The 26,270-nt window shown below is 38.7% G+C and overlaps 1 protein-coding gene across 1 annotated transcript in view; it reads right to left on the reverse strand.

Annotated features, from left to right (window-relative positions):
• The window catches only part of LOC121387534 (protein PTHB1-like), a 101,003-nt gene that overhangs the window by 48,988 nt on the left and 25,745 nt on the right, over positions 1-26,270 (reverse strand). Inside the window, exons 13-21 of the mRNA XM_041518687.1 lie at positions 25,828-25,884; positions 23,995-24,097; positions 21,588-21,692; positions 18,704-18,844; positions 14,885-14,980; positions 13,375-13,541; positions 10,465-10,617; positions 8,904-9,086; positions 2,889-3,078 (exon numbers count right to left, since the gene is read on the reverse strand). Coding sequence (XP_041374621.1) covers positions 2,889-3,078; positions 8,904-9,086; positions 10,465-10,617; positions 13,375-13,541; positions 14,885-14,980; positions 18,704-18,844; positions 21,588-21,692; positions 23,995-24,097; positions 25,828-25,884 — 1,195 coding nt within the window. The remainder of the gene's footprint in view (positions 1-2,888; positions 3,079-8,903; positions 9,087-10,464; positions 10,618-13,374; positions 13,542-14,884; positions 14,981-18,703; positions 18,845-21,587; positions 21,693-23,994; positions 24,098-25,827; positions 25,885-26,270) is intronic.

Consider the following 26,270-nt stretch of genomic DNA (forward strand, 5'->3'; position numbering starts at 1 on the left):
ATGTACTCTTGTATTTTCTGTGAATAAAACAAGACGTACACAATTTAGTCTCTCGATTCTGTGAAAAAAACAACACACAAACAATGTACTCTTGTATTTTCTGTGAATAAAACAACACACAAACAATGTACTCTTGTATTTTCTGTTAATAAAACAACATAATTTAACTCTTACGCCATTCACATCATTTGCCAAAACATGCCCACCACGATTTCAATAATCTGACGTTTTTATTCAAATCTCAAATTTTCGCACATTTCTTACACTCAGTTTGTTTCCAAACATTTGTTATTTACATTTCTTAAACCCCCATTGTTGAGAACACCATGCATTATTGTTTATAACATGTGTGTTAACAATTTCAAGACATATGACTGGCTGCTCCTACAGGGTAGGTGATGATCAGGGTCCCATTTCACGAAACATCGTAAATTACGTCTGCTACTAGCAGTTGTGCCGGCCGTGCGTTTACACTTGTTTGGCATCAATTTCACGTAGAAAATTACATCATTACGGAAGCTGGAGTATTTTAAAGACAAAAGAAAATGAAATATGTGCTCTTCTAACTATATTTGTTGAACTATAATAGTAATAAGAATCGTAGATTTACGTTTACGTGCAAAACGTAACTTACGATGTTTAGTGAAATAGGCTCCAGGTCACCAGTGCCATGCAGCCAATGAAAAACAACAGTGGAAATAGATTACACCGTGATGTATAGTTAAACTGACAATCATGTGTCTGTGACGCATAAAAATTTGCTACAAGTGCAAGGGCTGTAAATAACTTTTAGTTAAAAAAGATGTTAAAATTTGCTTAAAACCTGGTTCTTGAAGACATGTAAGAAATAAAATAATACATTCATATCCGTCAGATACCATTAACCTCACAACTCGTTCTTTAAAAACGTATCCAACTCACTTTCGCTTGTTATATAATTTTAAAACAACTCGTTGTAAGATAAATGGTATTTAACGACCACTCATGTAGTATTCTCTATTTATCCTATAAACCTACCCATGATATCCATGTCATAAACCCATGTAATAATTTAGTTTATTAACCCGGTTAATAATGGTATGCAAATTTGCAAGGTCTCTAGGTAATATGTTGCTGTGGATGGGTCATTTGCTTACAAGCCACAAGACCTGTGTACCCGAGCCTAACGTTTTCAAAGATTTAGTTAAAATCCGTGACATCAAACTAATTTGTGCTAATCGTGATGGCGTCATATTACCGATGGCAGCGACTTTAGTACTGTGATTTAGCAAAAACTTAATTAAAATGTTATTTTAGAAGTGTTATAGGATAAATAGAATTCGCTGCTCGTGTTTTTCAATGTGTAAAATATCAACCTTGTCTAGTTAATCGATATTTGTCTCGGCAGAGCCTCGCCAAATACCAATTAACATAAGACTGGTTGATATTTTACATATTAAAAAATACTTGGGACGAATCCTCTATGTATACCATTTGAAAACTGTCCTAGAGGGGGGGTTTTGAGGGGTTTCAGTGTATATAAACAAACGTGGCACTACCTGATAAGCCCTTCACTGGGGGGTTTTGAGGGGTTTCAGTGTATATAAACAAATGTGGCACTACCTGATAAGCCCTTCACTGGGGGGGGGGGGGGGGTTCAGTGTATATAAACAAACGTGGCACTACCTGACAAGCCATTCACTAGGGTGGGGGTGGGGAGGTTTCAGTGTATATAAACAAACTGGCACTACCTGACAAGCCCTTCACAGGTGGGGGGGGGGGGTGTTCAGTGTATATAAACAAACGTGGCACTACATGACAAGCCCTTCACTGGGGGGGGGGGGTGTTCAGTGTATAAAACAAACGTGGCACTACATGACAAGCCCTTCACTGGGGGGGGGGGTGTTCAGTGTATATAAACAAACGTGGCACTACATGACAAGCCCTTCACTGGAGGGGGGGGAGGTTTCAGTGTATATAAACAAACTGGCACTACCCGACAAGCCCTTCACTAGGGTGGGTTGAGGGGGGGTTCAGTGTATATAAACAAACGTGGCACTACCCGACAAGCCCTTCACTAGGGGGGGGGGGGGGGGAAGGTTTCAGTGTATATAAACAAACTGGCACTACCTGACAAGCCCTTCACTAGGGGGGGGGGGAGGTTTCAGTGTATATAAACAAACATGGCACTACCTGACAAGCCCTTCACTAGGGTGGGGTGGGGGAGGTTTCAGTGTATATAAACAAACATGGCACTACCCGACAAGCCCTTCACTAGGGGGGGGGGGGGGGAGGTTTCAGTGTATATAAACAAACTGGCACTACCTGACAAGCCCTGGGGGGGGGGGGTCAGTGTATATAACAAATGTGGCACTACCTGACGAGCCCTTCACTAGGGGGGGGGGGGGAGGTTTCAGTGTATATAAACAAACATGGCACTACCTGACAAGCCCTTCACTAGGGTGGGGGGGGGGAGAGGTTTCAGTGTATATAAACAAACGTGGCACTACCTGACAAGCCCTTCACTAGGGTGGGGGGGGGAGGTTTCAGTGTATATAAACAAACATGGCACTACCTGACAAGCCCTTCACTAGGGTGGGGGGGGGGAGGTTTCAGTGTATATAAACAAACATGGCACTACCTGACAAGCCATTCACTAGGGTGGGGGGGGGGAGGTTTCAGTGTATATAAACAAACATGGCACTACCTGACAAGCCATTCACTAGGGTGGGGGGGGGGGGAGGTTTCAGTGTATATAAACAAACATGGCACTACCTGACAAGCCATTCACTAGGGTGGAGGGGGGGGCGGCGTCAGTGTATATAAACAAACGTGGCACTACCTGACAAGCCATTCACTAGGGTGGAGGGGGGGGGGGGGTCAGTGTATATAAACAAACGTGGCACTACCTGACAAGCCCTCCACCAGTCGAGCCCCTTTACCCAGTCTATCACACAACAGGGCAATGTGTTTCTTGACTTTGGTGGTGTCGGAGGGCATCGTCAGGGGCGATGGGTTCACGGACTGGTCCTTGGCCGATTTAGCCAGAGTCGTACGGAGAATGTGAGTCACTGATGCGTCTACCGTCTCCTGCCAACCCTGAAAGATAAAAGATTTACAGGATATTAAACGAGACTCCATATCATATCTTGTTTATGTTACGAGTGAAATAATTCTTAGTTGTTACAAGCTTTATTATTTAACTAGGGACATACAGTATGTGAACCAACCATAACTGTGTTCAGACAGTGACTCCGACCAAGCTAGATGACGTTTTGTTTGTTGGTAACTGCAGACACTGCAAACGTGCACGAGCTACTTGATTTGAGCCTGTAACCTTTTTTTTTGGGGGGGGGGGGGGGGGGGGGTCGATTGTTGTCAATTACCACTATGCTAGCTTTTGTGTACATGATATTTGGTATGACAGTGGAAAGTTCATTTCATTTGTGAGGGGAGGTTGAATCTGTTTTTACGTTTACTACATGTATATTAAAAAAAGGTAAAATAATTAATAATGAAATAAAAAGTGCAACAAATAAATTAAAAGTGTTTCAAAAGGGGGGGGGGGGGGGGGGTCACGGGGTCACAGCATCCATAGCGGGGAGATGGGACACAATCAATATTTTTACCTTCAGTCATTTTCGTCCTCGAGTGCGAGCAGGGAGTTATTCGTTTTTAAATTTTATGATTTTTTTGTTTGGCCAATAAAATACATTACATATATGCTATTTGATCCACGCTAAGTCTATTAGTATGTTTTATGATACTTTTTAGGGGCTGCCACAAGTTTTGGGGCAAGTAGTATATTATTATATTTACTTTATTTTGTGTGTGTCTTCGTTAAATTTGTCAACAATAATAATAAAATGTGCCTACAAAACTATGTTCCACTGTATGTTCATCACCGAATTTACCTATGACCCAACTATTGCTGATCGGTGGTCCTTTCGTCTACGAGTTGCTTTATTAAATAAATGTGTGTTGGCATGATTTCCAAAAGAAATTGGGTACAGGTTTTATCTGTAGCTGTTGTTGTTGTTGTTGCAGGTGTATTCTCTCTAGCACCCATATACCTTTTCTTGCACTAACTGTACCAATATTACCTGTATATGTTTACCGCTGATTTGACCAACAATCACAACGATCACGGGTTTTGATTTGGGGAAAACATTCCTTTTTTCAGTTTTGTTTTTAGTTGGGGGTTTTTATGTCAAATATATTTACATGCTAATTTTATCCATTCAAGTTTACTTGGGGAAACCCCCCATAATGAAATCTGCCTTTTTTCACTAGTAGCTATACACGCACCATTGTGCGTTTGTACCGCCGACCCTACAAACGATTGCCGGTTGTTTTGTCTGCAATATGCTTTGTTAAATAAATGTGTTTATGCGATTTGCAAAAGGAACTCGTACATACAGGTTTTACCTGGAGCTGTTTATTTTGCATGTGTATTCTCCACTAGCTGTACCAATACGAGCTGCTTTGTTAATATGTAAATGTGTGTTGGCATGATTTCCAAAAGGATCTTGGATATAGGTTGTATCTAGTGCTCGTGTGGTTGTTGTTGCAGACCCAGTATATTCTCCCTAGCTGTACCAATACGAGCTGCTTTGTTAATATGTAAATGTGTGTTGGCATGATTTCCAAAAGGATCTTGGATATAGGTTGTATCTAGTGCTCGTGTGGTTGTTGTTGCAGACCCAGTATATATCCCCCTATCTCCCAATTACATGTTCTCTACTAGCTGTACCAATATCATTATACATGTTTACCGCCGATTTGACCAACGATCATAACAATTGCGGGTCATTTTTTGGTCAAGTATATTATTTTCATTTTAATTTGATCCACACAATTTGATTTTGGAAAACTTCTTAAGATTTATTTCATCCACGCTGAATCTGTTACTGGTTTATAATATTTTGATTTATTTTCTTTTTTTCAGGCGTTACAGTAAGTACAAAAACCAAATTATAAAGAACATGAAGAGGAATCTGTATATTTTGAGTAAAATGCCATGTCATTCCCATTTGTATTCAAATTTAGGTGCCAAAAAGTGTATGTGGGGCACACATACATCGCTACTGCCCCCCCCCCCCCCCCCCCCCCCAACCTCCTATGCCAGAGCTAAAAGGTACCTACATACTCCCACTTTTCCCCGTCACTGTTGAGAAGGCCGAAAATGTGATATTTTAAACCCAAAATTAAGAATGTTCTCAAGGAAGCAGGTTGAAGCCCTGGAATACATGTATATTCATCTCCCAGATCACTGAACCGACAACCCCCCCCCCCACACACACACACACACACCCCACCACCCCCCCCCCCCCCCCCCCCCCCCCCCTTCAAATACACTCCGCGGCCACTGTTATAGGCTATATCCCTCACCCAACCCAAAACAAATCAAAATAAAATCTCTCCACTTCAACAGTGTTGAAAATTAACATGAAAACCATGGCTGCCAGCAGGGCCAGTTGAAGAGAAATCTGACTGGTTTTTCTCAAATTCAACTAGCCCTCCAATTTAACCGCACAGCGAAAATCAAAACTAGAATTTGCTTTGTTGAATAATAACCATGTATAATAATAACCAAGTTATATAGCTTGTTTGCGTCAAAAGGAAAACAATGAATTGGCATGTAACTTCATAATGAATATTATTAAGTTTTAAACCAATACCAACCCAAATAACATTTTTTGAAAAAGAAATCCATTATAAATAAAAATGTTTCTTCACAAATTACCATTAAATGAAACAGATTAAATATAATTTTTAATACAGGTGTAGAGAAAAATGTTACATCAGCTTCACTTGCATTGCCTCTGGAGTAATCAATAATGCAGTACAAAGAGACTAATGCCGTAAAAGGTAAAACTGTGTTTTTGTAAATTAGTCTGGAAGTCCTCTTTATGGCGATGCAAGGGGGATGAACTCTCCAGTAAAGGATTTCCTTGGCAGTGGCTGTCCTCCTATACGCAAGGCACTAGATATAGATTGATGGAATCATCCACTAGTTTGCCAAATACCCATTCGACTCTGTATTGTATAGAGATACGTCCCTTATCTCGTATTACGGTTTTGTCATTCAGATTACCTTGGATGTTCCATCAATTGCCTTAAAGTAGTACTAAACCAAATAACTTCTGGCTGGGTCAAAGTTGGAGGTGATAGAGAAGTTAACACCACAAGTCCTGTGATTGGTGATAAATGTGAGTGTGTTGGTTGTGAAAAAAATTACTAGTAGTTTCATCTGGGCAAAATTAATGCAATTTTATTTCATCTAGTTCCACTGTGTCAAGTAGCCTTGTGCTTAAAACATGTATGGAGTACCTGTAAAAAAAAGTACTCAAATTTTGTGCGGAACTAGGGTAGTATTAGACGCTACCAGTTATCTCAGAAATGAGCAGCTTGACCCCCAATTTTTTCTAATTCACCTTAAGGGTGAGGAGTGGTAGTATGTATATCCGTGGTGTTTATGTCGATTGATACGCTGCAGGTAGGAGTTTTAGCCACATATGTTACTATTGTCATCTATGGGATTTGATTTTGTAGTATGAACACTTAAAACCTGAATCAGAAAGATTTAACCTGTGCAGTTTTATAAATGTATATTTTTTATTTACACTGAACTTCTAAAAATAAAATGTTATTTTAGGTCGTATGGGTTTACAATTTAATAAATTAATATGTTTTTATATGAATTTTATATTTATAGGCCAATTAACTGGCTTTTGGAATAATCCCTGTAGTAATGGACAATTTCACTGTTTGTGTGAGTTAAAACTACAACATAAATTTTGATTTTGTCCCAGAACAAAATACTAGTAAGCTAATTAATAGGATTAATTTGTACCATAACATTTAATAATGTCAAAAGAAGGTCTACTAGATAATTACGGCGTATCCAGTCCATTCCAATAAGCCAACGACTTTAAAAACAATTCAAGTGTCTGCAATACATTTTGACCTATATTTCTTTACAGGCCCAGATCAAAATCGTAGAAGCTGAGACGGAGTCTAGTCAGTCTGGCGCTGTCAAAATATAGAACATGTTCTATAATATCATCTCCTGCCAGAGACACAGTGTATTTTGTCACATAAGTTATTCGATTCAGTTTCAGTGGGTTTCTTTTGTCACTGATACTACAAGTGCCAGACTCTTAAAATCGATGGTCGCCCAACGGATTACCTTTGTAAAATTCTTAGTCGCCCTTAGCCTATAAAGGTCACTACGGGCGACCAGACAACTGCTAATATTCAACCCTGCTGCTTCAATTTTATTATTTATAATTATGCCCCTCCCCTCCCTGATAGTACATACCACTGCCATAGTAGCTGGAATGAGAAATAGTCCCACTGGCGGGTACAGTTCTAAGAGATTGTCTGGGTCGCCATAGTGGATTAAGTACTAGCCAGTGTTGCTGTTTGTCGATTAAGTCTTCACAATATTATCTTTGGGATATAAATGAATAAATTAATTGTGGTAAATAATATGCACTACATTTTTAGGGGGAATTCTGAAAAGTCCTGCAATAATTTGAATAAACTAAATCATGGGCTCGGTCTGTTTCAATGTTGATCTCACTGAGCAGCATCGTCTAATCGTGTGTCTGTGTGTGTGTGTGTGTGTGTGCACGCGCGTGCATGCGTGTGTGTGTGTGATCAGATGACACTGTTGCAGCATGCCACCTTCATTGTATGTGACAATCAGTTGAATCGACCATTGCCAAGCATGCAAATCGGGCCAGTTGTTCAAAAATTAATCAGTGTTTTGTTTATGCTTTTTGTTTAACGACACCACTAGAGCACATTGATGTATTAATCATCAGCTATTGGATGTCAAACATATGGTCATATTGACACAGTCATAAAGAGAAAACCTGCTACATTTTTCTATTAGTAGCAAGGGATCTATTATATGCACCATCCCATAGACAGGATGGCACATACCACAGCCTTTGATATACCAGTCGTTGTGCACTGGCTGGAATGAGAAATAGCCCAATGGGCCCACTGACAGGGATCGATCCTAGACCGACCACGCATCAGGTGTGTGCTTTACCACTGGGCTACATCTCGTCACTAATCACAGTGTAACCAGTAGTTAAAAGAAATTATGAAAACCAAATATTAAATGACTTCAGAGAACAATTGAAAAGATATATTAAACTTTGACCAAAAACCAGCATAATTAAAAAAAAAAGAAAAAAAGAAGAAGATATTTCAAGGTAAAATATTAGGCTAACCCAGCAGTGGTGTAGGAAGCTGTCAAAATGTATGTGGGGGGGGGGGGGGGGGGGGGGGGGGTACACACACATACAAATATATATAAACTATCGCTGCTGCTACTGCCCAGGGTTAGCTTAATCATGGTTTGAACAACTTGGTCCTGGTTACTAACATGCACCTGACAGTGTATTAGGCTAGCCCAATGGGGGTGGGGGGAGGGAAGAAATCAAAATTATACAGTTTGTTTTGTTTAATGACACCACTAGAGCACACTGAATTATTAATCATTGGCTATTTGATGTCAAATATGTGGTCATTTTAACAGTCACATAGCAGAAACCCGCTCATTTTTTCCATTAGTAGCAAAGGATCTTTCATATGCACCATACCAGGATGGGGGAGACAAACTCTACCTGTTGGTCCGAGTCATTAACAATGGGGGAGACAAACTCTATCTGTTGGTCCAAGGGGGAGACAAACTCTACCTGTTGGTCCAAGTCAGATCGGTGAGACAAACTCTACCTGTTGGTCCGAGTCGTTAACGATTCGGGAGACAAACTCTACCTGTTGGTCTGAGTCGTTAACGATGGGGGAGACAAACTCTATCTGTTGGTCCGAGTTGTTAACGATGGGAGAGAGACAAACTCTACCTGTTGGTCCAAGTCGTTAACGATGGGGGAGACAAACTCTACCTGTTGGTCCGAGTCATTAACGATGGGGGAGAGTGTCGACTCGAGAACCCGGAACTCCTCGTCAGTCAGATCCATCCACAGTTTGATGAGCAGGTTCACCAGGTAGGTCCCACTGCTCAGGTTATTGGCCGCCACCTGCTGCGCATTGCTGTTGTCTTCAACTGCGTCTGCTAGGGCCAACACCTGGAAGAAAATGATAAACAAAAATCTATCATAAACAAAACCATCTTCATAAATCAAGGCTAATATTCATTCCTCGTATTCAGCCTCGATACATGTCGTCAAGATTACTGATATCCACTACTAGCGCCCTCTATTGGAAGAAAATTTGTAACACCGATTATGTCCCTTACACGATGACATTGCTGACCAATCACAGCATCGGTAACATGTGACAATCTTGAAAGCAATATCAAAAATTAACCGTCGAAACTTTTTTTTTAACATATCGTGACAAACACGACACGTTTCCACGGACGCTGCCGCTGCCATCTTTGTTTACAATAACAAGGGAATCTATAAGGAGCGTTGTGATTTGTTGCAATCAGATCTCATCGCATCCAATGAAATTTAAGCATTTTGTGGCACGATTTCTTGACGACATGTATCAAGGCTGAATACGAGGAACGAATTTTAGCCTTGATTTATGAAGATGAAACAAAACAGTTTGTAGCAACAGTAGTGAGTTCAAGTTTCACAATTTCAGTATGTCGGATTCCTAGCAGCTATCAATTAAACAATGTACATGGATGTTGTTAAACTATGCTTTCCATTTCATCTCAAAAAGACAAAGGGAGATATCTATGGCTGTATCTGTAAAGGGAGATAACTATAGCAGTATCTGTAAAGGGAAATATCTATGACGGACAGTAAAGGGAGATGGCTATAAGTACATATGAAGGGAGACAACTGTGACAGTACATATAAAAGGAGACAATTATGACATACATAAAGGGAGACAACTATGGCATGCTAGCATAACTATGGCAGTACATATAAGGTCTCACTACACAGATGTCATCTGCCATTGAAACCCATGTTAAATTGCCCAACTTCAAATGAAGATTGCCAATAGAACGTGTTCTCATTGGCACTAACAGCAAACACACCTACAAACATACAATATTATAAGCATTTATTTTCACTCCAAAATTGAAAACATTTCCATCTCAGATTTTTTGCTATGACCTCATCTGGCTGTAGTACCGGTCAGATCAGGTGGTTTATTAACCTATTCACTACAGCTGTCTCTTGCGCTATACACCCATGTCCCAAAAGGTCAATGCACAATATTACATACAGCCAGAAGGCTTACCACTAAAGAGGGAGATAACTATGGCAATACAAGTAAAGGGAGATAACTATGGCAGTCCATGTAAAGGGAGATAACTATGGCAGTACATGTAAAGGGAGACAACTATGGCAGTACAAGTAAAGGGAGATAACTATGGCAGTACATGAAAAGCGAGACAACTATGACATGCAGGAATAATTATGGCAGTACCTGTAAAGGGAGATAATTGACGGCAGTGCATGTAAAGGAAGATAACCATGACAGTACCTGTCTGTAAGTTCCTTCTAGAAGTGTGTCGAGGTTCTGTAGTGGTGATGGGTTCTTGTCCTTGAACTTGGTAAGGAGTCTCTTCTGTATCGACCTGAACTGCTGTGCTCTCTGGTCTAGCAACTCCCGACACTTCGTCGCTCCCAGACGATACTGCAACACAGTGATCAAATAATAGCAAGCAAGGAAGGAAGGAAATGTTTTATTTAATGACGCACACTCAACACATTTTATTTATGGTTATATGGCCTCGAGCATATGGTTAAGGACCACGCAGATATTGAGAGAGGAAACCCGCTGTCGCCACTTCATGGGCTACTATTTTCGATTAGCAGCAAGGGATCTTTTATATGCACCATTCCGAAGACAGGATAGTACATACCATGGCCTTTGTTACACCAGTTGTGGAGCACTGGCTGGAACGAGAAATAGCCCAATGGATCCACCGACAGGGATCGATCCCAGACTGACCGCACATCAAGCGAACGCTTTACCACTGGACTACATCCCGCCTCTGCATACTCCCCTCTAGTTCCGGTCAAGTGACTGTAACTTTCTTCTTTTTTCCTTCGCTGTTTGGTTCAGACATCTTTTGATTTGTCCCATCCAAATAATAGCAAGCAAGCCTCATTATAGTAGAGTTAAACTGAAAGTTTGTTTTGTTTAACGACACCACGAGAACACAGTGATTTGCTAAATATTAGCTACTGGATGTCAAACATTTGGAAATTCTGACAGATAGTTTTAAGCACACTGATTTATTCATCATCAGCTATTGGAGGTCAAACATTTGGTAATTTTTACGTATTCTTAGATTAATTTTGTTTTTTGTTTTTTTTAACGACACAACTAAAGCACATTGATTTATTAATCATCGGCTATTGGATCTTAAACACACTTGGTAATTTTGACATGTAGTCTTAGAGAGGAAACCCGCTACATTTTCCCATAAGTAGCAAGGGATCTTTTATATGCAGCATCCCACAGACAAGTAGCACATACCACGACCTTTAATTTACCAGCACTGGCTGGAATGAGAAATTGCCTAATGGGCCCACTAACAGGGATTGATCTCTGACCATAAGGTGAATGCTTTGCTAAACACTTGGCTTCAACCTGCCTCTCCTTACAGTCAAGGGTTAAAAGCAGAGCAGAGCAAAATATTTCACGTCAACTGTCATTCAGTTTACATATCAGTTTCGCAATTTTAAATCCCAAAATAACAATCTTCAGGAAATTAGGTTATGCAAATATAATTTGTAAACCAACTTCTGGTTACGTAAGATTTTTAAATACCATCCCTTGCAGAGTTACACTAACTGGACAGCACATACCACAGCCTTTGGGGAACTCGTTGAGACAAAAAAAAAACTGGTCCACTGAGGTTCGACCCTAGAACCCAAGCACCTCAGTCGAGCAATCTACTGCTTGAGCTACACAGAAACTGCATCAGTGTTCGAGATTAACGATATCCCGATATCCTGGGGATACTAGAATTTAATTTTGGATACCAGACTTCAAAACCCCAGTATCCCACTGGGATACCATATAATGCTGGGGGTTTTTTATCCTGCGTTTTTATTTTTCGCTGAAACAATGAAAGTCGTCATTTACTGGTGAAAATAAGTCACATTATTTTCGAGCTCGTACCCAGTTTAATGCTACACTGGAACAATAGCGGCTTAACAGTAGATTGGGAACTGCTAAGTTGCTATTGTTTTTGTTGGATGTTTCCTCCCATCAAATTTTGTTTGAGATATTGATTCCACATCCTCAGAAAATTGATACAGGTAGGTTTATCATTCAATGTTTCCAGAAAAGAAATATTTGAGTATGGCACTATGGAACTGAATGCAACTACAGTCAACAGGGGGTATAGGAGGCCTTCCCAAGAAAGAAAATGGGTTAAGTTTAGGGTTAGGGTTAACAAAATCATACATTAATGATAAGAGTAATTAATTTTGTCAAAAGGTTAACTTTTTTTTTTTAAATCTGTCAAAAAATCTGGGTATGGCGCCATACCCATTTTACCCTCTGGCAGAAACACTGTCATTAGTAATGTCAGAAACACTTATAGATTACTGCTAAATATTAATTTATGTCAGTATTACGCAAATATAGATTGCAGAAATTTATAATAAATTTCAGGTGGGATACCATTTGATGCGATATTCAAAATGGGTATCTATAAATGACTATTGCGAAAATTTACTAACAGATTATCATGACTCTTAGCAGGAGCTCTGCACGAGCAGAACAATTTTCAAATGTCTATTAAATTAAAAAAAAATTCTGATATATTTTCTAAAAAATGTCAATTATTACATGAAATTATTTCGCCAAACTAAAATAAAATTCGACAACTGCTTTTAAAATTAACAATTTGGCGAATTTGGCGAGTGTCAGAGCTAGACCTACTGTTAGGATGTTGAAAGGTTAAGTTGAATGTGTAAATCAAGAGTTACACCTGTTCTTAGGATGTTCAAAGGTCAAGTTGAATGTGTAAATCAAGAGTTACACCTGTTCTTACGAGCAAAGAAGTTGAATGTGTAAATCAAGAGTTACACCTGTCTTAGGATTTCAAAGGTTAAAAAATCAAGAGTTCTGTTCTTAGGATGTTCAAAGGTTAAGTTGAATTGTTCAAGAGTTACACCTGTTCTTAGGATGTTCAAAGGTTATTGAATGTGTAAATCAAGAGTTCACCAAACTAGGATGTTCAAAGGTTAAAATTTGAAATCAAGAGTTACACCTGTTCTTAGGATGTTAAAAGGTTAAGTTGAATGTGTAAATCAAGAGTTACACCTGTTCTTAGGATGTTCAAAGGTCAAGTTGAATGTGTAAATCAAGAGTTACACCTGTTCTTAGGATGTTGAAAGGTTAAGTTGAATGTGTAAATCAAGAGTTACAAACCTCAAAATGATTATCAATGAGATCAAAGTATTCCTGAATCGGTAAAGCTCCATCAAAGAAAATCTTGAAGTCTTTCGCTCGGTTGAAGTGATTGTTCAACCGCAGAGTTAGCTCCCTTAGTGGCAGCCACATTGCTTCCAGATAGTCGCACTGCAGACGGTACCGCTCTGAAATGAAAAACAGTTAACAGTTTGTTTTCTTTAACAACACCACTAGAGCACATTGATATATTAATCATTGACTACTGATGTCAAACATTTGGTAATTTTGACATATAGAGAAAACCCACTACATTTGTCCATTAGTAGCAAGGGGTCTTTTATATGCACTATCCCACAGACAGGATAGCACATACCACAGCCATTGATACCCCAGTCGTAGTGCACTGGATGGAACGAGAAATAGCCCAACAGGCCACCGACGGGGATCAATGAAACAATAAACACTTCTTTCAAAAATTAAAAATTTGCTTTGTATAACGACACCACTAGAGCACACTGATTTATAATACTAATCATCGGCTAATGGATGTCAATTTTTATTATCTTTCTGACATATAGGGCCGAATGTAAGAAGCCTTTTTTCCTTTAATGCAGGTGTTTAAGCATTGTAAATGTAGGTAGTTACACCTGTGTTACACCTAAACAGGTTTTGTAAACATGTCCTGTAGTCTTCCGAGAAAGCCTGTTATATTTTTCCCATTAGCAGTAAGAGATCTTTTATATGCACTTTTCACACAGACAGACAGGGGCAGGGTTTAGCTCAGTCGGTTGAGTTCTCGCTTGAGGTTCTTGCGTCACAGGATCGAACCACCTTGGTGGATCCACTCAACTGACTGGGGTTGCTGTTTACATTCCAGCCAGTGCACCACAACTGGTCAAAGGCCATGGTATGAGCATTATTAATGTTGTTACATACTGTTTCTATATAGTTTTGTCCTACTTTTCCCTTCTATTCTCCTACTTTTGTCCTACTCTTTATATATTTTCATTGCTACTTTTTCATACGCGTGTGCTGGACAGCCTGTACGATGCCATTAACACCCACATATTCTTGGGTTACTGTAAATCATAAAATATTAGCGATCTTAAATTTTAGCGAAATCCAAATAAGTGACATATTAGCAACATAAAAGTTTAGTGAGGTCGTCATATCAGAAACTTAAAAACTAATAATCTTAAGTTGTAGGATCAGCTGAAATATTTTTTTTTTACAAATTTTGACATCATGCAGCTTACAGACATTTTGAATTTAGTAGCTAAAAGAGCAGAGGCCTAATTCACAAAGGTCTCTTAGGCTCTGTTAGACAACAAAGCATCCTCTTTGCAAGTCTTTTAGCATTGCATTGCGAGATCGCAAAGTTGCAAGAGTTTAATGAATTAGTACTCTAAATACAAACAAACAAAATGTATTTGAGGTGCCAATAATTACAACAGACATGCAAACATCAGTTTTTTCCCCCAACACTATCATATGGCTAAAAAGAGCAATATTCTAAATACAGACGTACGCGATGTCTTGGAAGCAAGGATGGTAATGACTGGTCCCCCATAGAACTGGAATCCTAGAGCCACTCCCTGACCTCCAGCATTTTCTCCTAATAAACCTGAAGAAAAAAAATAAAAAGACAATAAAAAAAATAATTGATTTAACACATGTACAACGTCACAAGGATTAACAAATTATGATGAGTGCCAGTGCCGTATTTTCAGCAATTAATACCCCCAAAATGTTTCTGTCTGGTAGATATTCTAAATTCTGAAAACTGATATTGAAAAGTAGATTTTGTCATGAATTCATAATTTTTTATTTTATACTACTCAAAAGAATTTAAGGGTCAAAAATTTATAACCAAATAAGTTTCAGAGTGTATTAGATTGATGATGTAAACTACACCAAAAATTTAATTTATTGTTCCATATTTACAAAAAACCACAAATAAACGTCACTGTATACAAGAAAGTCACATGACATGCTGTCAAAGTTGAAGGTTGTCAAACATGGATTTTACACATTAGAACATTCGTTTAATAGTGTGTGAATCCACCCCTGGCGCGAATACACTCGACACATCGTTGCCTCATGCTGTTGATCAGACGTCTGTTGATCAACGTCTGAAGAACTCTTGGGGAATGGCCTGCCATCTCTGCCATAAGAAGTTGACCCAGATCATGAAAGTTGGCCGGAGTGGCATGGTTATCCCGAACTCTCCTGCCTAATTCGTCCCAGGCGTTCTCTATTGGAGCCAAGTCAGGCGAATATGCTGACCAATCCATCCTGGCGATACCTTGTTGTCTGAGAAAGTGCGTTACCACCCTGGCGCGGTGGGGTCTGGCATTGTCATCCTGCAGAACTGCCCCGCCGCCAATCTGCTGAAGGCCTGGGAGAACCAACGGCCGGATAATCTCATTCAGATAGCGGATTCCATTCAGATTGCCATCCACCACATAGAGGGGTCCTGTGGTGGATAGAGATGCCGCCCCACACCATGACGCTGCCACCACCGAACCGGTGACGTTGTCTAACGTTAACGTCAGCGAAGCGCTCCCCAGGACGTCTGTAGACACGAACCCAACCGTCGTTGAACTGGAGACTAAACCTGGACTCATCAGTGAACATCACTCGACCCCACTGAACACGTTGCCACCGCAGATGAAGCGTGCACCAGTGACGTCTGGCCGTTCTGTGACGTGGTAGGAGTGGTGGTCGAACAGCCTGGCGACGGCAGCGTAGATTATTGGCTCTCAGACGATTGCGTATGGTTTGATCAGACACTCGAGTTCCAGTCGCAGTCCGCAGATTGTCACGTAATCGGCGTGCAGTGGTTGTGCGTTGACGTAGAGCCATATTGGTGAAGTAGCGGTCCTCTCTATTTGTAGTGCTTCGGGGTCTTCCCGAACGTGGACGATTTCGAACAGAATTCGTTGCTTGGTACCGTTGCCACAGTTGGCTGACTGACACCAAGTCTCAGAGCAACATTTCTTTGCGTATTGCCATCCTGAAGCCAAGCAATAGCCCTTCCTCGATCTTCGATAGTCAGTTGACGTCGTACCATTGTCGAATTTGGAGTGTGCACCGCACACGAACGCAAGCTCCAATTATACGGAAATTCAGTATTGGGAACATGGAATACACATGCAAAGCGTGCAAATGAAGCGCTTTGTGAAAAAGCAAGTTATGGGCACTTAGCAGACCTTTCGCTTTCGCCCTAATTTACGTGCAAATGTAAGCATGTTTTCGCCATTAGAACTAGTCGACAGTGTCAATGACAGTGGATTTTAATTCATTTATGGGTTGCTTAGATCCACTTTCGTCAAAATGGAACAATACCATGCGTGACATTATGGTCTAGCTAATATAATTGACATTCAGAAAATAATGTCGAAAATATCGTCTGACCCTTAAATTCTTTTGAGTAGTATAATTATTCAAAATAATCTTTTAAACTAATTTTAATTCAATAGACATCCTCTAAATGTAAACTCTGTAATGCAGGGAACATTTAATAAAACAATAAATGTTTTTCTTTCTTTTTTTAAATACGAACAGTATTTACTATAATTTGTCGATGAAATAAAATTATTTATGTCAGCCGAGACGTTTTCAGACTGTGGAATTCGGAACTCAATCGCAACTCCAAGTTATTTCCAAATATTCACGAGCTAAGACTATTATGTTATCAAGACCATGTTTATTTAACTCTCAAACCACGATATTTGTATAACATTTCGAAGTACAACAATTGCTTTTCTTGTCCAACAGATAACCACTAAGGTACATCATGCTTGTCCAAGTAAATTTCACTTCTTGGGACAAATGGATAAGTGCTTATTTCAAACGCTAAAGTACTGTTTAATGTTTTAAAATTGTGTAGTGATCTCTGAAATTTACGTAGCGAATTGCGATGCAATAATGATCAAAATGTCCCATGTAACGCATAGTAAAAGTAAAAGTATTAATATTTCTATAATGATTAAACAAGAGTGCATACACTTTTTTTCTTTTTTAATCAGATTACTGTCATGCAAAGAATTACAACATCACATGTCGTTTTCACTCCCCTTGGGCGACTGCAAAATGCTCCCAATGCACCCCCCCCCCCCCCCCACTGCTGAAAAATCTAAATAAAATATTAACTGCCCCTACCCCCATTGCCATTCCAGTTTGTACATAATTAGCTGAAATAGATGAATTTTTATATTCATATATAAAACATAAATACTCTATACAGTATTGCGTAAAACAATTTTGAGTAGAACATTTTGATTATGAATAATAAAAATCCCATATCGCTAATTTTTTGGCCACAGTTATATTTTTTATACTGGGTTAGCCCTGACCAGGATTTCCATGGCCCATTTGAACTGTGTTAAAATGTATACTGGGGTACCACGATATCGCGGTACCTAACTATTTGGAAGAAATAAAGAAATGCACTAACATATATGAAGGTAAATATACTTGGGTTGCAAATCTGCATTATGTCCATGCCACTAACATATATGAAGTAAAAACATACCTGTTAGGATTTCCTAAACCGCAAAAATGATCCGCGATATGAACAGTGTTAAAACGTACCAGGATTTCCATGACCCATATGAACGGTGTTAAAACGTACCAGGATTTCCAAACCATGTTCCATGAACAATACGACCACGATATGAACGGTGTTAAAATGTACCAGGATTTCCATGACCCTTATGAACGGTGTTAAAACATACCAGGATTTCCATGACCCTTATGAACAGTGTTAAAACGTACCAGGATTTCCATGACCCTTATGAACAGTGTTAAAACATACCAGGATTTCCATGACCCTTACAGTGTTAAAACATACCAGGATTATGAACGGTGTTAAAACGTACCAGGATTTCCACGACCCTTATGAACGGTGTTAAAACGTACCAGGATTTCCACGACCCTTATGAACGGTGTTAAAACGTACCAGGATTTCCACGACCCTTATGAACGGTGTTAAAACGTACCAGGATTTCCACGACCCTATGGAGTGTTAAAACCATGTTAAAAACGTACCAGGATTTCCACGACCCATATGGAGTGTTAAAACCATGTTAAAAACTTACCAGGATTTCCACAACCCGTATGGAGTGTTAAAACCATGTTGAAATGTACCAGGATTTCCACAACCTGTATGGAGTGTTAAAACCATGTTAAAACATACCAGGATTTCCACGACCTGTATGAAGTGTTAAAACCATGTTAAAACGTACCAGGATTTCCACAACCTATATGAAGTGTTAAAACCATGTTAAAACATACCAGGATTTCCACGACCTATATGAAGTGTTAAAACCATGTTAAAACATACCAGGGAAGAGTTCGTTGAGGTTGACCGGTGGTTTGTTCGTGTCAATTGTCAGCTTGTGAGTGGCCTGTTTGACTGGTAGAACCGACTTCACTACCAGGTTAAATGGCATTTTCACTTTCGCCATCACTACACGAGGTGCACCTGTAAACAAATAGTCGTCAACTTTTTAAGTATTTAACTTCAGAAAGGTATTTAACTTGCATGGAGTATTTAACTTCAGTGAAGTACAGAGAAATCACTTTTTTGTGGTACGGATTTAATTTTTGTGATACTACCTTTTTGATTCACAAATTTAAGAACTCAACAAAATGCATTTTTAAGCAAAATCACGAAAATGTAAGTACAAGAAAACAAAGATTTTCACAGCAGGGCTCACAATGAAACAAAATGTATGGGTTTTAGCCAATTTTCAGATACAGGTATGTGGAATATTTCCTTGAATATTATTCAAAAGAAAATGTTATTAGCCAAAGACTAAATTTCATAGCTTTGTATAAAAATTAGCAATTGGCTAATTTGGCTATGGACCGGCTGCACAGTATTTAACTTCAGTGCAGTATTTAATTGTAAGTTGAAAACAGTCGGTCAATTTTCTATGAGGTTATTACATGTCAACAAAGTCGAGAATGGTACTCCGTTCTCCAGACCACCATAAGTTTGATCATTTGTATGCTATTCAAAAATAACATACACATAAAAGTGTACTAAAACAGTGAAATGAATTACGAAAAACAGGGTGAACAAATGTGTGTAAGTACAAGGTTTCTGCCAGAGAGTACGGAGGTTAAAATTACGTACATTAAAATCTTTGAAATTAATGTGTGTAAGTACAAGGTTTCTGCTAGAGTACGGAGGTTAAAATTACGTACATTAAAATCTTTGAAATTAATGTGTGTAAGTACAAGGTTTCTGCCAGAGAGTACGGAGGTTAAAATTACGTACATTAAAATCTTTGAAATTAATGTGTGTAAGTACAAGGTTTCTGCCAGAGAGTACGGAGGTTAAAATTACGTACATTAAAATCTTTGAAATTAATGTGTGTAAGTACAAGGTTTCTGCCAGAGAGTACGGAGGTTAAAATTACGTACATTAAAATCTTTGAAATTAATGTGTGTAAGTACAAGGTTTCTGCCAGAGAGTACGGAGGTTAAAATTACGTACATTAAAATCTTTGAAATTAATGTGTGCAAGTACAAGGTTTCTGCCAGAGAGTACGGAGGTTAAAATTACGTACATTAAAATCTTTGAAATTAATGTGTGCAAGTACAAGGTTTCTGCCAGAGAGTACGGAGGTTAAAATTACGTACATTAAAATCTTTGAAATTAATGTGTGTAAGTACAAGGTTTCTGCCAGAGAGTACGGAGGTTAAAATTACGTACATTAAAATCTTTGAAATTAATGGATACATTTTAATAATTTTTAGATGGATAATAAGATATTCTGTGTCCAATTTCAAAACATTTCAAACCCATAACCACTTAGTTAGTTCACTTATGGCCTGTTTTGTTTTCCTTACATATCCTCAGATTATTTTCTGGCAGAAAGCCTGATATATACATTTTATAACGTTCATTGCCAACCTTGATTTGAAATTCATACGCACACATTATTTTCGCTGCACATACGCCCTGCTGATACCAACAGTTGTTCTTAAAATGTATACATCGCGGACATGTGCTAAGGTGCGTATTAAGGCATTCTCATAACGGTATTAGTCGCAATGACTTGTCGCTTGCGATCGAATCGTACTGTGAGAATACCTAAATCGTAACAACTTTAGTCTTATACGTTCCAATTTTTGCAGGGATGACATAAATCGCATTTGACATGTTGGTGCGAATATTAATATGGTTTACTGTAATAAAAACGTAAATTTTGTGCAAGGATTTTTATACAAATATATAAACATGTCAACTGTAAATTTGATTAATGTGTCATAACCTATAGGTTACCATCCATGTATTTTGTGGTAATCTGTACATGGGCTACCACAGACAATGCGTAAAGTTATACCAATGTCTGAACAACACTTTAGTACAACATTTTCACAGTATATGTCATTAGGCTAGTCCTCTTTGGTAATGAAGTTCACACGTCGTATCTGTAAAGATTGTGTATCTTGCAGTCACCTGTACAACAGTTTCAAAGTATATGTACCATGTCTATTCCTCTTTGATAATATGTACCTATAGGGTGTATACTACCAAATCAAATCCCACAGACAACAATAGTAACATATGTCGCTAAAACGCCTACCTGCAGCGTATCAATCGACATAAACGCTACATATATAAATATTACCACCCCTCACACTTGAAGTGAATCAGAAAAAATTGGGGGTCAAGCTGCTAATTTCTGAGATAACAGGTAGCGTCTATGACTACCCTAGTTCCACACAAAATTCGAGTACTTTTTTTCACAGGTACCCTATACATGTTTCAAGCACAAGGCTACTTGACACAGTGGTACTAGATGAAATAAAATTGGATACATTTTCTGACCAGATGAAACTTTTTTCTTTTTTACAACCAACACGCTCACATTTATCACCAATCACAAGACTTGTGGTGTTCACTTCTCTATCAAGAGTTGGGTGCACCTCGAACTTTGACCTAGGCAGAAATTATTTGGTTTAGTACTACCTATTGTCTGTCCCATCATTCTATAAAAAAAAAATTTGTAAATAATTTTAGTTTGGTTAGACGTAAGAAAAGTAAAAGTGTTTTGAAAAAAATTTTTTACTAATTTTTTGTGTCTAATTTAAAAGACAATCGGCTCAGAAATAAATAAGTTGTAGTAAATTATATAGCATGAAAGAAAGACGTTCAATGTGGGACGGACTATAGTCTAGTCCTGTTTGATAATAAAGTTTATGCATCATACCTGTAGAGGTGGTGTATCTCGCAGCCATTTGAGCGACAAGGTCGACAGGCAAACCTCGTCCTTTAAGAAATAAGGCACAGAACTTCTCAATCGGATGATTTGGGTCTGTGAAATAAACCAAAAAATGCCGTAATAGTTTCGACAAAGAGAACTGTTGTTTACATTCTATAGCAGGACTACACATCTCTAGTGGCATTTCTCAATTCAAGTTAAAGTTTGTTTGTTTAACTACATCACTTGAGCACATCGATTATTGGATGTCTAACCGTTGGTTTTGATACTGTCTTCGAGGGAACGCCGCCATAGAGCACATTCGAATTTTTTTCACCCAAAAATATTTTATAATTGGGGGGTATTGGACGTCAAAATTATATGGGGGATCATTTTGACAAGTTTTTTGTTGAAGAGGAATACTCAAATGTCTTAATTTGCCACATTTAGGCTTTACCTCTTTTTTTGGCGACAGGCAGCAAAAGGGACGATCTTTTATTTGCGCTTCAGTCCACTTAGGCAGGATAGCAATAGCAAAAATGTAAACAAACTAACTATGTTGCCTGAGTTTATTTTGAAATCTGGTCACTGTTATGGTTGTTCAAACAATGTTTTGGCGGTGGAATATTACTAAGCTTTCCCTTAAAATAGACTGATCTCTGCAGTTTACTTATCTAGAGCAATAGGGACACCATCATTTGGTACAAAAACCAGTGTACGGAGTTACTCTCCTTACATCAGGCGGCAAAACGTGATACTTTCAGTTTATCGTAGTGATCTGGTCAGTGTTTAAAAAAAGTCCTGTGCCAAAACGATCTGGGATCTATACAGTAACAGTCAAACAGCTTTCACTCTACCAGGGAATATTTTGTTTTGATGCTATGTAATAATGATAGATGGAATAGTCTGATCATATTGCGATGTACAAAACGTGACCGAAGTTTGCCTTTTGTTCAATATTATTGTTCTCATGTCTGAAAATAAGTATTTCAATATTTATAAGTAGTTTTTCATGGGTCGACTGTCAATAAAAAAAATCTGAGGGCTTGAAATTAGGGACTCGACTTATAGCCGAGATCGACTTACAGGCGAAGATATACGGTAGCATGGGATCTTTTTATATGCACTTTCCCACATACAAGACAGCAATGTGTCTACTCAGGAGATTTGATCCTATGACCAACTGACATCAGATGAGTGCAATACATCCCTCCCCTCGTCACCCATATCATAATATTTTACAGCATAATATTACAATGAAAATCATAAACTGTGCGTATCTGGGATGAGTTTCGCAGGTTTAAAGGGAACAGGGTATGAGGTATGAAATGGTTGCCAAAACCAATTTGTGAATTACTGAAAGATTCTTACCTACAGATGGAATACTGAAAACTTTCTGATTTGATGCCAGTGGCCATTTGGTATTTGGTATAGGGTGGGGGGTGAGGGGTAGGGGGAGAACAGGGTATGAAATGGTTGATAATATGAATAAGCTAATTGTTGAAATATTTTTACCTACAAATGGAATACAGAAAGTTGTCTGATTTGACGCCAATGACCACTTGGTATCAAGGGAGAGGAGAACATTGTGTAAGGTATGAAATGGTTGACAATACAAATAAGCTAATTACTGAAACATTCTTACCTACAGATGGAATACTGAAAGTTGTCTGCTAATTACTGAAACATTCTCACCTACAGATGGAATACTGAAAGTTGTCTGCTAATCACTGAAACATTCTCACCTACAGATGGAATACTGAAAGTTGTCTGCTAATTACTGAAACATTCTCACCTACAGATGGAATACTGAAAGTTGTCTGCTAATTACTGAAACATTCTCACCTACAGATGGAATACTGAAAGTTGTCTGCTAATTACTGAAACATTCTCACCTACAGATGGAATACTGAAAGTTGTCTGCTAATTACTGAAACATTCTCACCTACAGATGGAATACTGAAAGTTGTCTGCTAATACTGAAACATTCTCACCTACAGATGGAATACTGAAAGTTGTCTGCTAATTACTGAAACATTCTCACCTACAGATGGAATACTGAAAGTTGTCTGCTAATCACCTACAGATGGAATACTGAAAGTTGTCTGCTACCTACCTACAGATGGAATACTGAAAGTTGTCTGCTAATTACTGAAACATTCTCACCTACAGATGGAATACTGAAAGTTGTCTGCTAATTACTGAAACATTCTCACCTACAGATGGAATACTGAAAGTTGTCTGCTAATCACTGAAACATTCTCACCTACAGATGGAATACTGAAAGTTGTCTGCTAATCACTGAAACATTCTCACCTACAGATGGAATACTGAAAGTTGTCTGCTAATCACTGAAACATTCTCACCTACAGATGGAATACTGAAAGTCGTCTGCTAATTACTGAAACATTCTCACCTACAGATGGAATACTGAAAGTTGTCTGATTCGACACCAATGGCCACTTCGTATGAACCTCCAATTTCACATTTTGAATAGGAAGCTTAGCTTTAAGCTGAATCTGCAGAACAGTAATAAAATGAGCAACTAACTTTGAAAATTCTCAATGTGTGAAAGATCCACTCTACACCTATTATTTTAAATTCACAAAAGAGAATAAGTAATTGCATTTTAAACCATCATATTAAATCATACTTAGCTGCAATGTGTAAAACAGAACCCCCCCCCCCCCCCCCATTTAAAAAATAACACCCAGAAAAACAGACAGGTTTTATTCACTTTATATGGTGCTAAGACATAGTCAAATAATAATAATGAGAGAGGAAACCTGCTTCTGGCAGGCCACAGGCTATTCATTTCCATTAGCAGCAAGGAATCTTACTTATTACATACCTATTCAATCTTACTATAGTGATAAAGGCATTTTCAAACTGTGTGATTAATTTACTTTTGTATCGCACATATGTGCGATCTGGACTGGAACTTTTAAATGGGGAATTCCCTTTTTCTTTTTACTGCAGTTAGCGCCTTTTATTTACTGACGTCATATATGATTTACAAATGACGTCATATTGTATTTGAAACATTACACAAGGCTGCCGTTGGACTATTTCTCGTTTAGTGCACCATGACTGGTATATCAAAGGCCATGGTATGTGCAATCCTGTCTGTGGGATGGTACATATAAAAGATCTCGTTACTAAGGAAACAAATGTAGTGGGTTTTCTCTTATGACTGTCAAAAATTACCATATGTTTGACATCCAATAACCGATGATTAATAAATCAATGTGCTCTAGTGATGTCATTAAACAAAACAAGCGAAGTTTGATACCCCAGCTGTGGAGCACTGGCTGGAATGAGAAACAGCCCAATGAGCCCACCGACGGGGGTCAATCCTAGATCCATTGCACTTTATGTGAATGCATTACCAATCGGGTATGTCTTGCCTCCAAATGAAATAAGCATTCTGAGAGGTCCAATTAAAAGCAAGACAAGTCAACAAACAGGCCCAAAAAATTTTCCTATCTCATAAATTGAAGGGCCATAACTCTGTCAACAATGGGCCAATTTGTTTTAAAGTCAACTTATAGACAGACAAATAGAAAAACTAGGCACAGATCCAGAATGTTTTGCAAGGGTGTGTGTGTGTGTGTGTGTGTGTGTGTGTGTGTGTGTGTGTGTGTGTGTGTGTGTGTGTGTGTGTGTGTGTCTGTGTGTGTGTGTGTGTGTGTGTGTGTGTCACATGCAACTAATTAAATGAAAAATATTTAACAGTGCCTATTCATTCATTAAAATAAGTGAAAAAGATATTGTTGTCCTGAGCAGATGGTGGGGGTCCGGACACTCTCGATCCCCCATCTGGATTCGTGCCTGAAAACAGACTGGCATAAAACCTATAGTCCTAAAGAAGATATAAAGTTTGTTTTGTTTAACACCACCACTGGAGCACACTGATCAATTAATCATTGGCTATAGGATGTCAAACATTTGGTATTTCTGACTCGTAGTCATCAGAGGAGACCCGCTACAGTTTTCCTAATGCAGCAAGTGATCTTTTACATGCACCATCCCACAGACAAGGTAGCACATACCACAGACTTTGATATACCAGTTTTGGTGCACTGGCTGGAAGAGAAATAGCCCAATGAGCCCACTGACATGGATTGATCCCAAACTGACTGCACATCAGAGAAAACACACTACATTTTTCCTTATGCAGCGAGGGATCTTTTATGTGCACTTTCCAACAGGAGGAAATCACTAAAGAAGATACGATGTAAGAACTTACTCTGGCAGTGACGGATGGCACTTTGTCTGGATCTTCGTATTCCAAGTCGGCAGCCATCTTAAATCAGAGTCACAACACAGTATCAGACTATCATTAACGAAAATAAATAAAACTGAAACCGAAGAAAAACTTGGGTCGTACAATAAGACCTGGTTATTTCCTAAATCTAAAACTATGTGTTATCAAAAATAACATGTGGTGTTCTTATCAACGGGCATGTAAGAAGATGATATTATTAACATCCATTAAGACAGCTGCAATTATTTAAGCCAAAAGTTGGGGTAAATTTATTCATTACCCATATGGTTAAAAATATCTCGGTTCATATCAAAGTGATACGTCCCACTAGAACGCCAAATGGGACATAACACTTTGACGTCATCAATTGGCACACTACAACCGTACAGGAATATCAATCAAACGAGCTGAGTGATAAATTAAGA

The sequence above is a fragment of the Gigantopelta aegis genome, chromosome 13, assembly GCF_016097555.1.
Source record: "Gigantopelta aegis isolate Gae_Host chromosome 13, Gae_host_genome, whole genome shotgun sequence".
Taxonomy (NCBI): domain Eukaryota; kingdom Metazoa; phylum Mollusca; class Gastropoda; order Neomphalida; family Peltospiridae; genus Gigantopelta; species Gigantopelta aegis.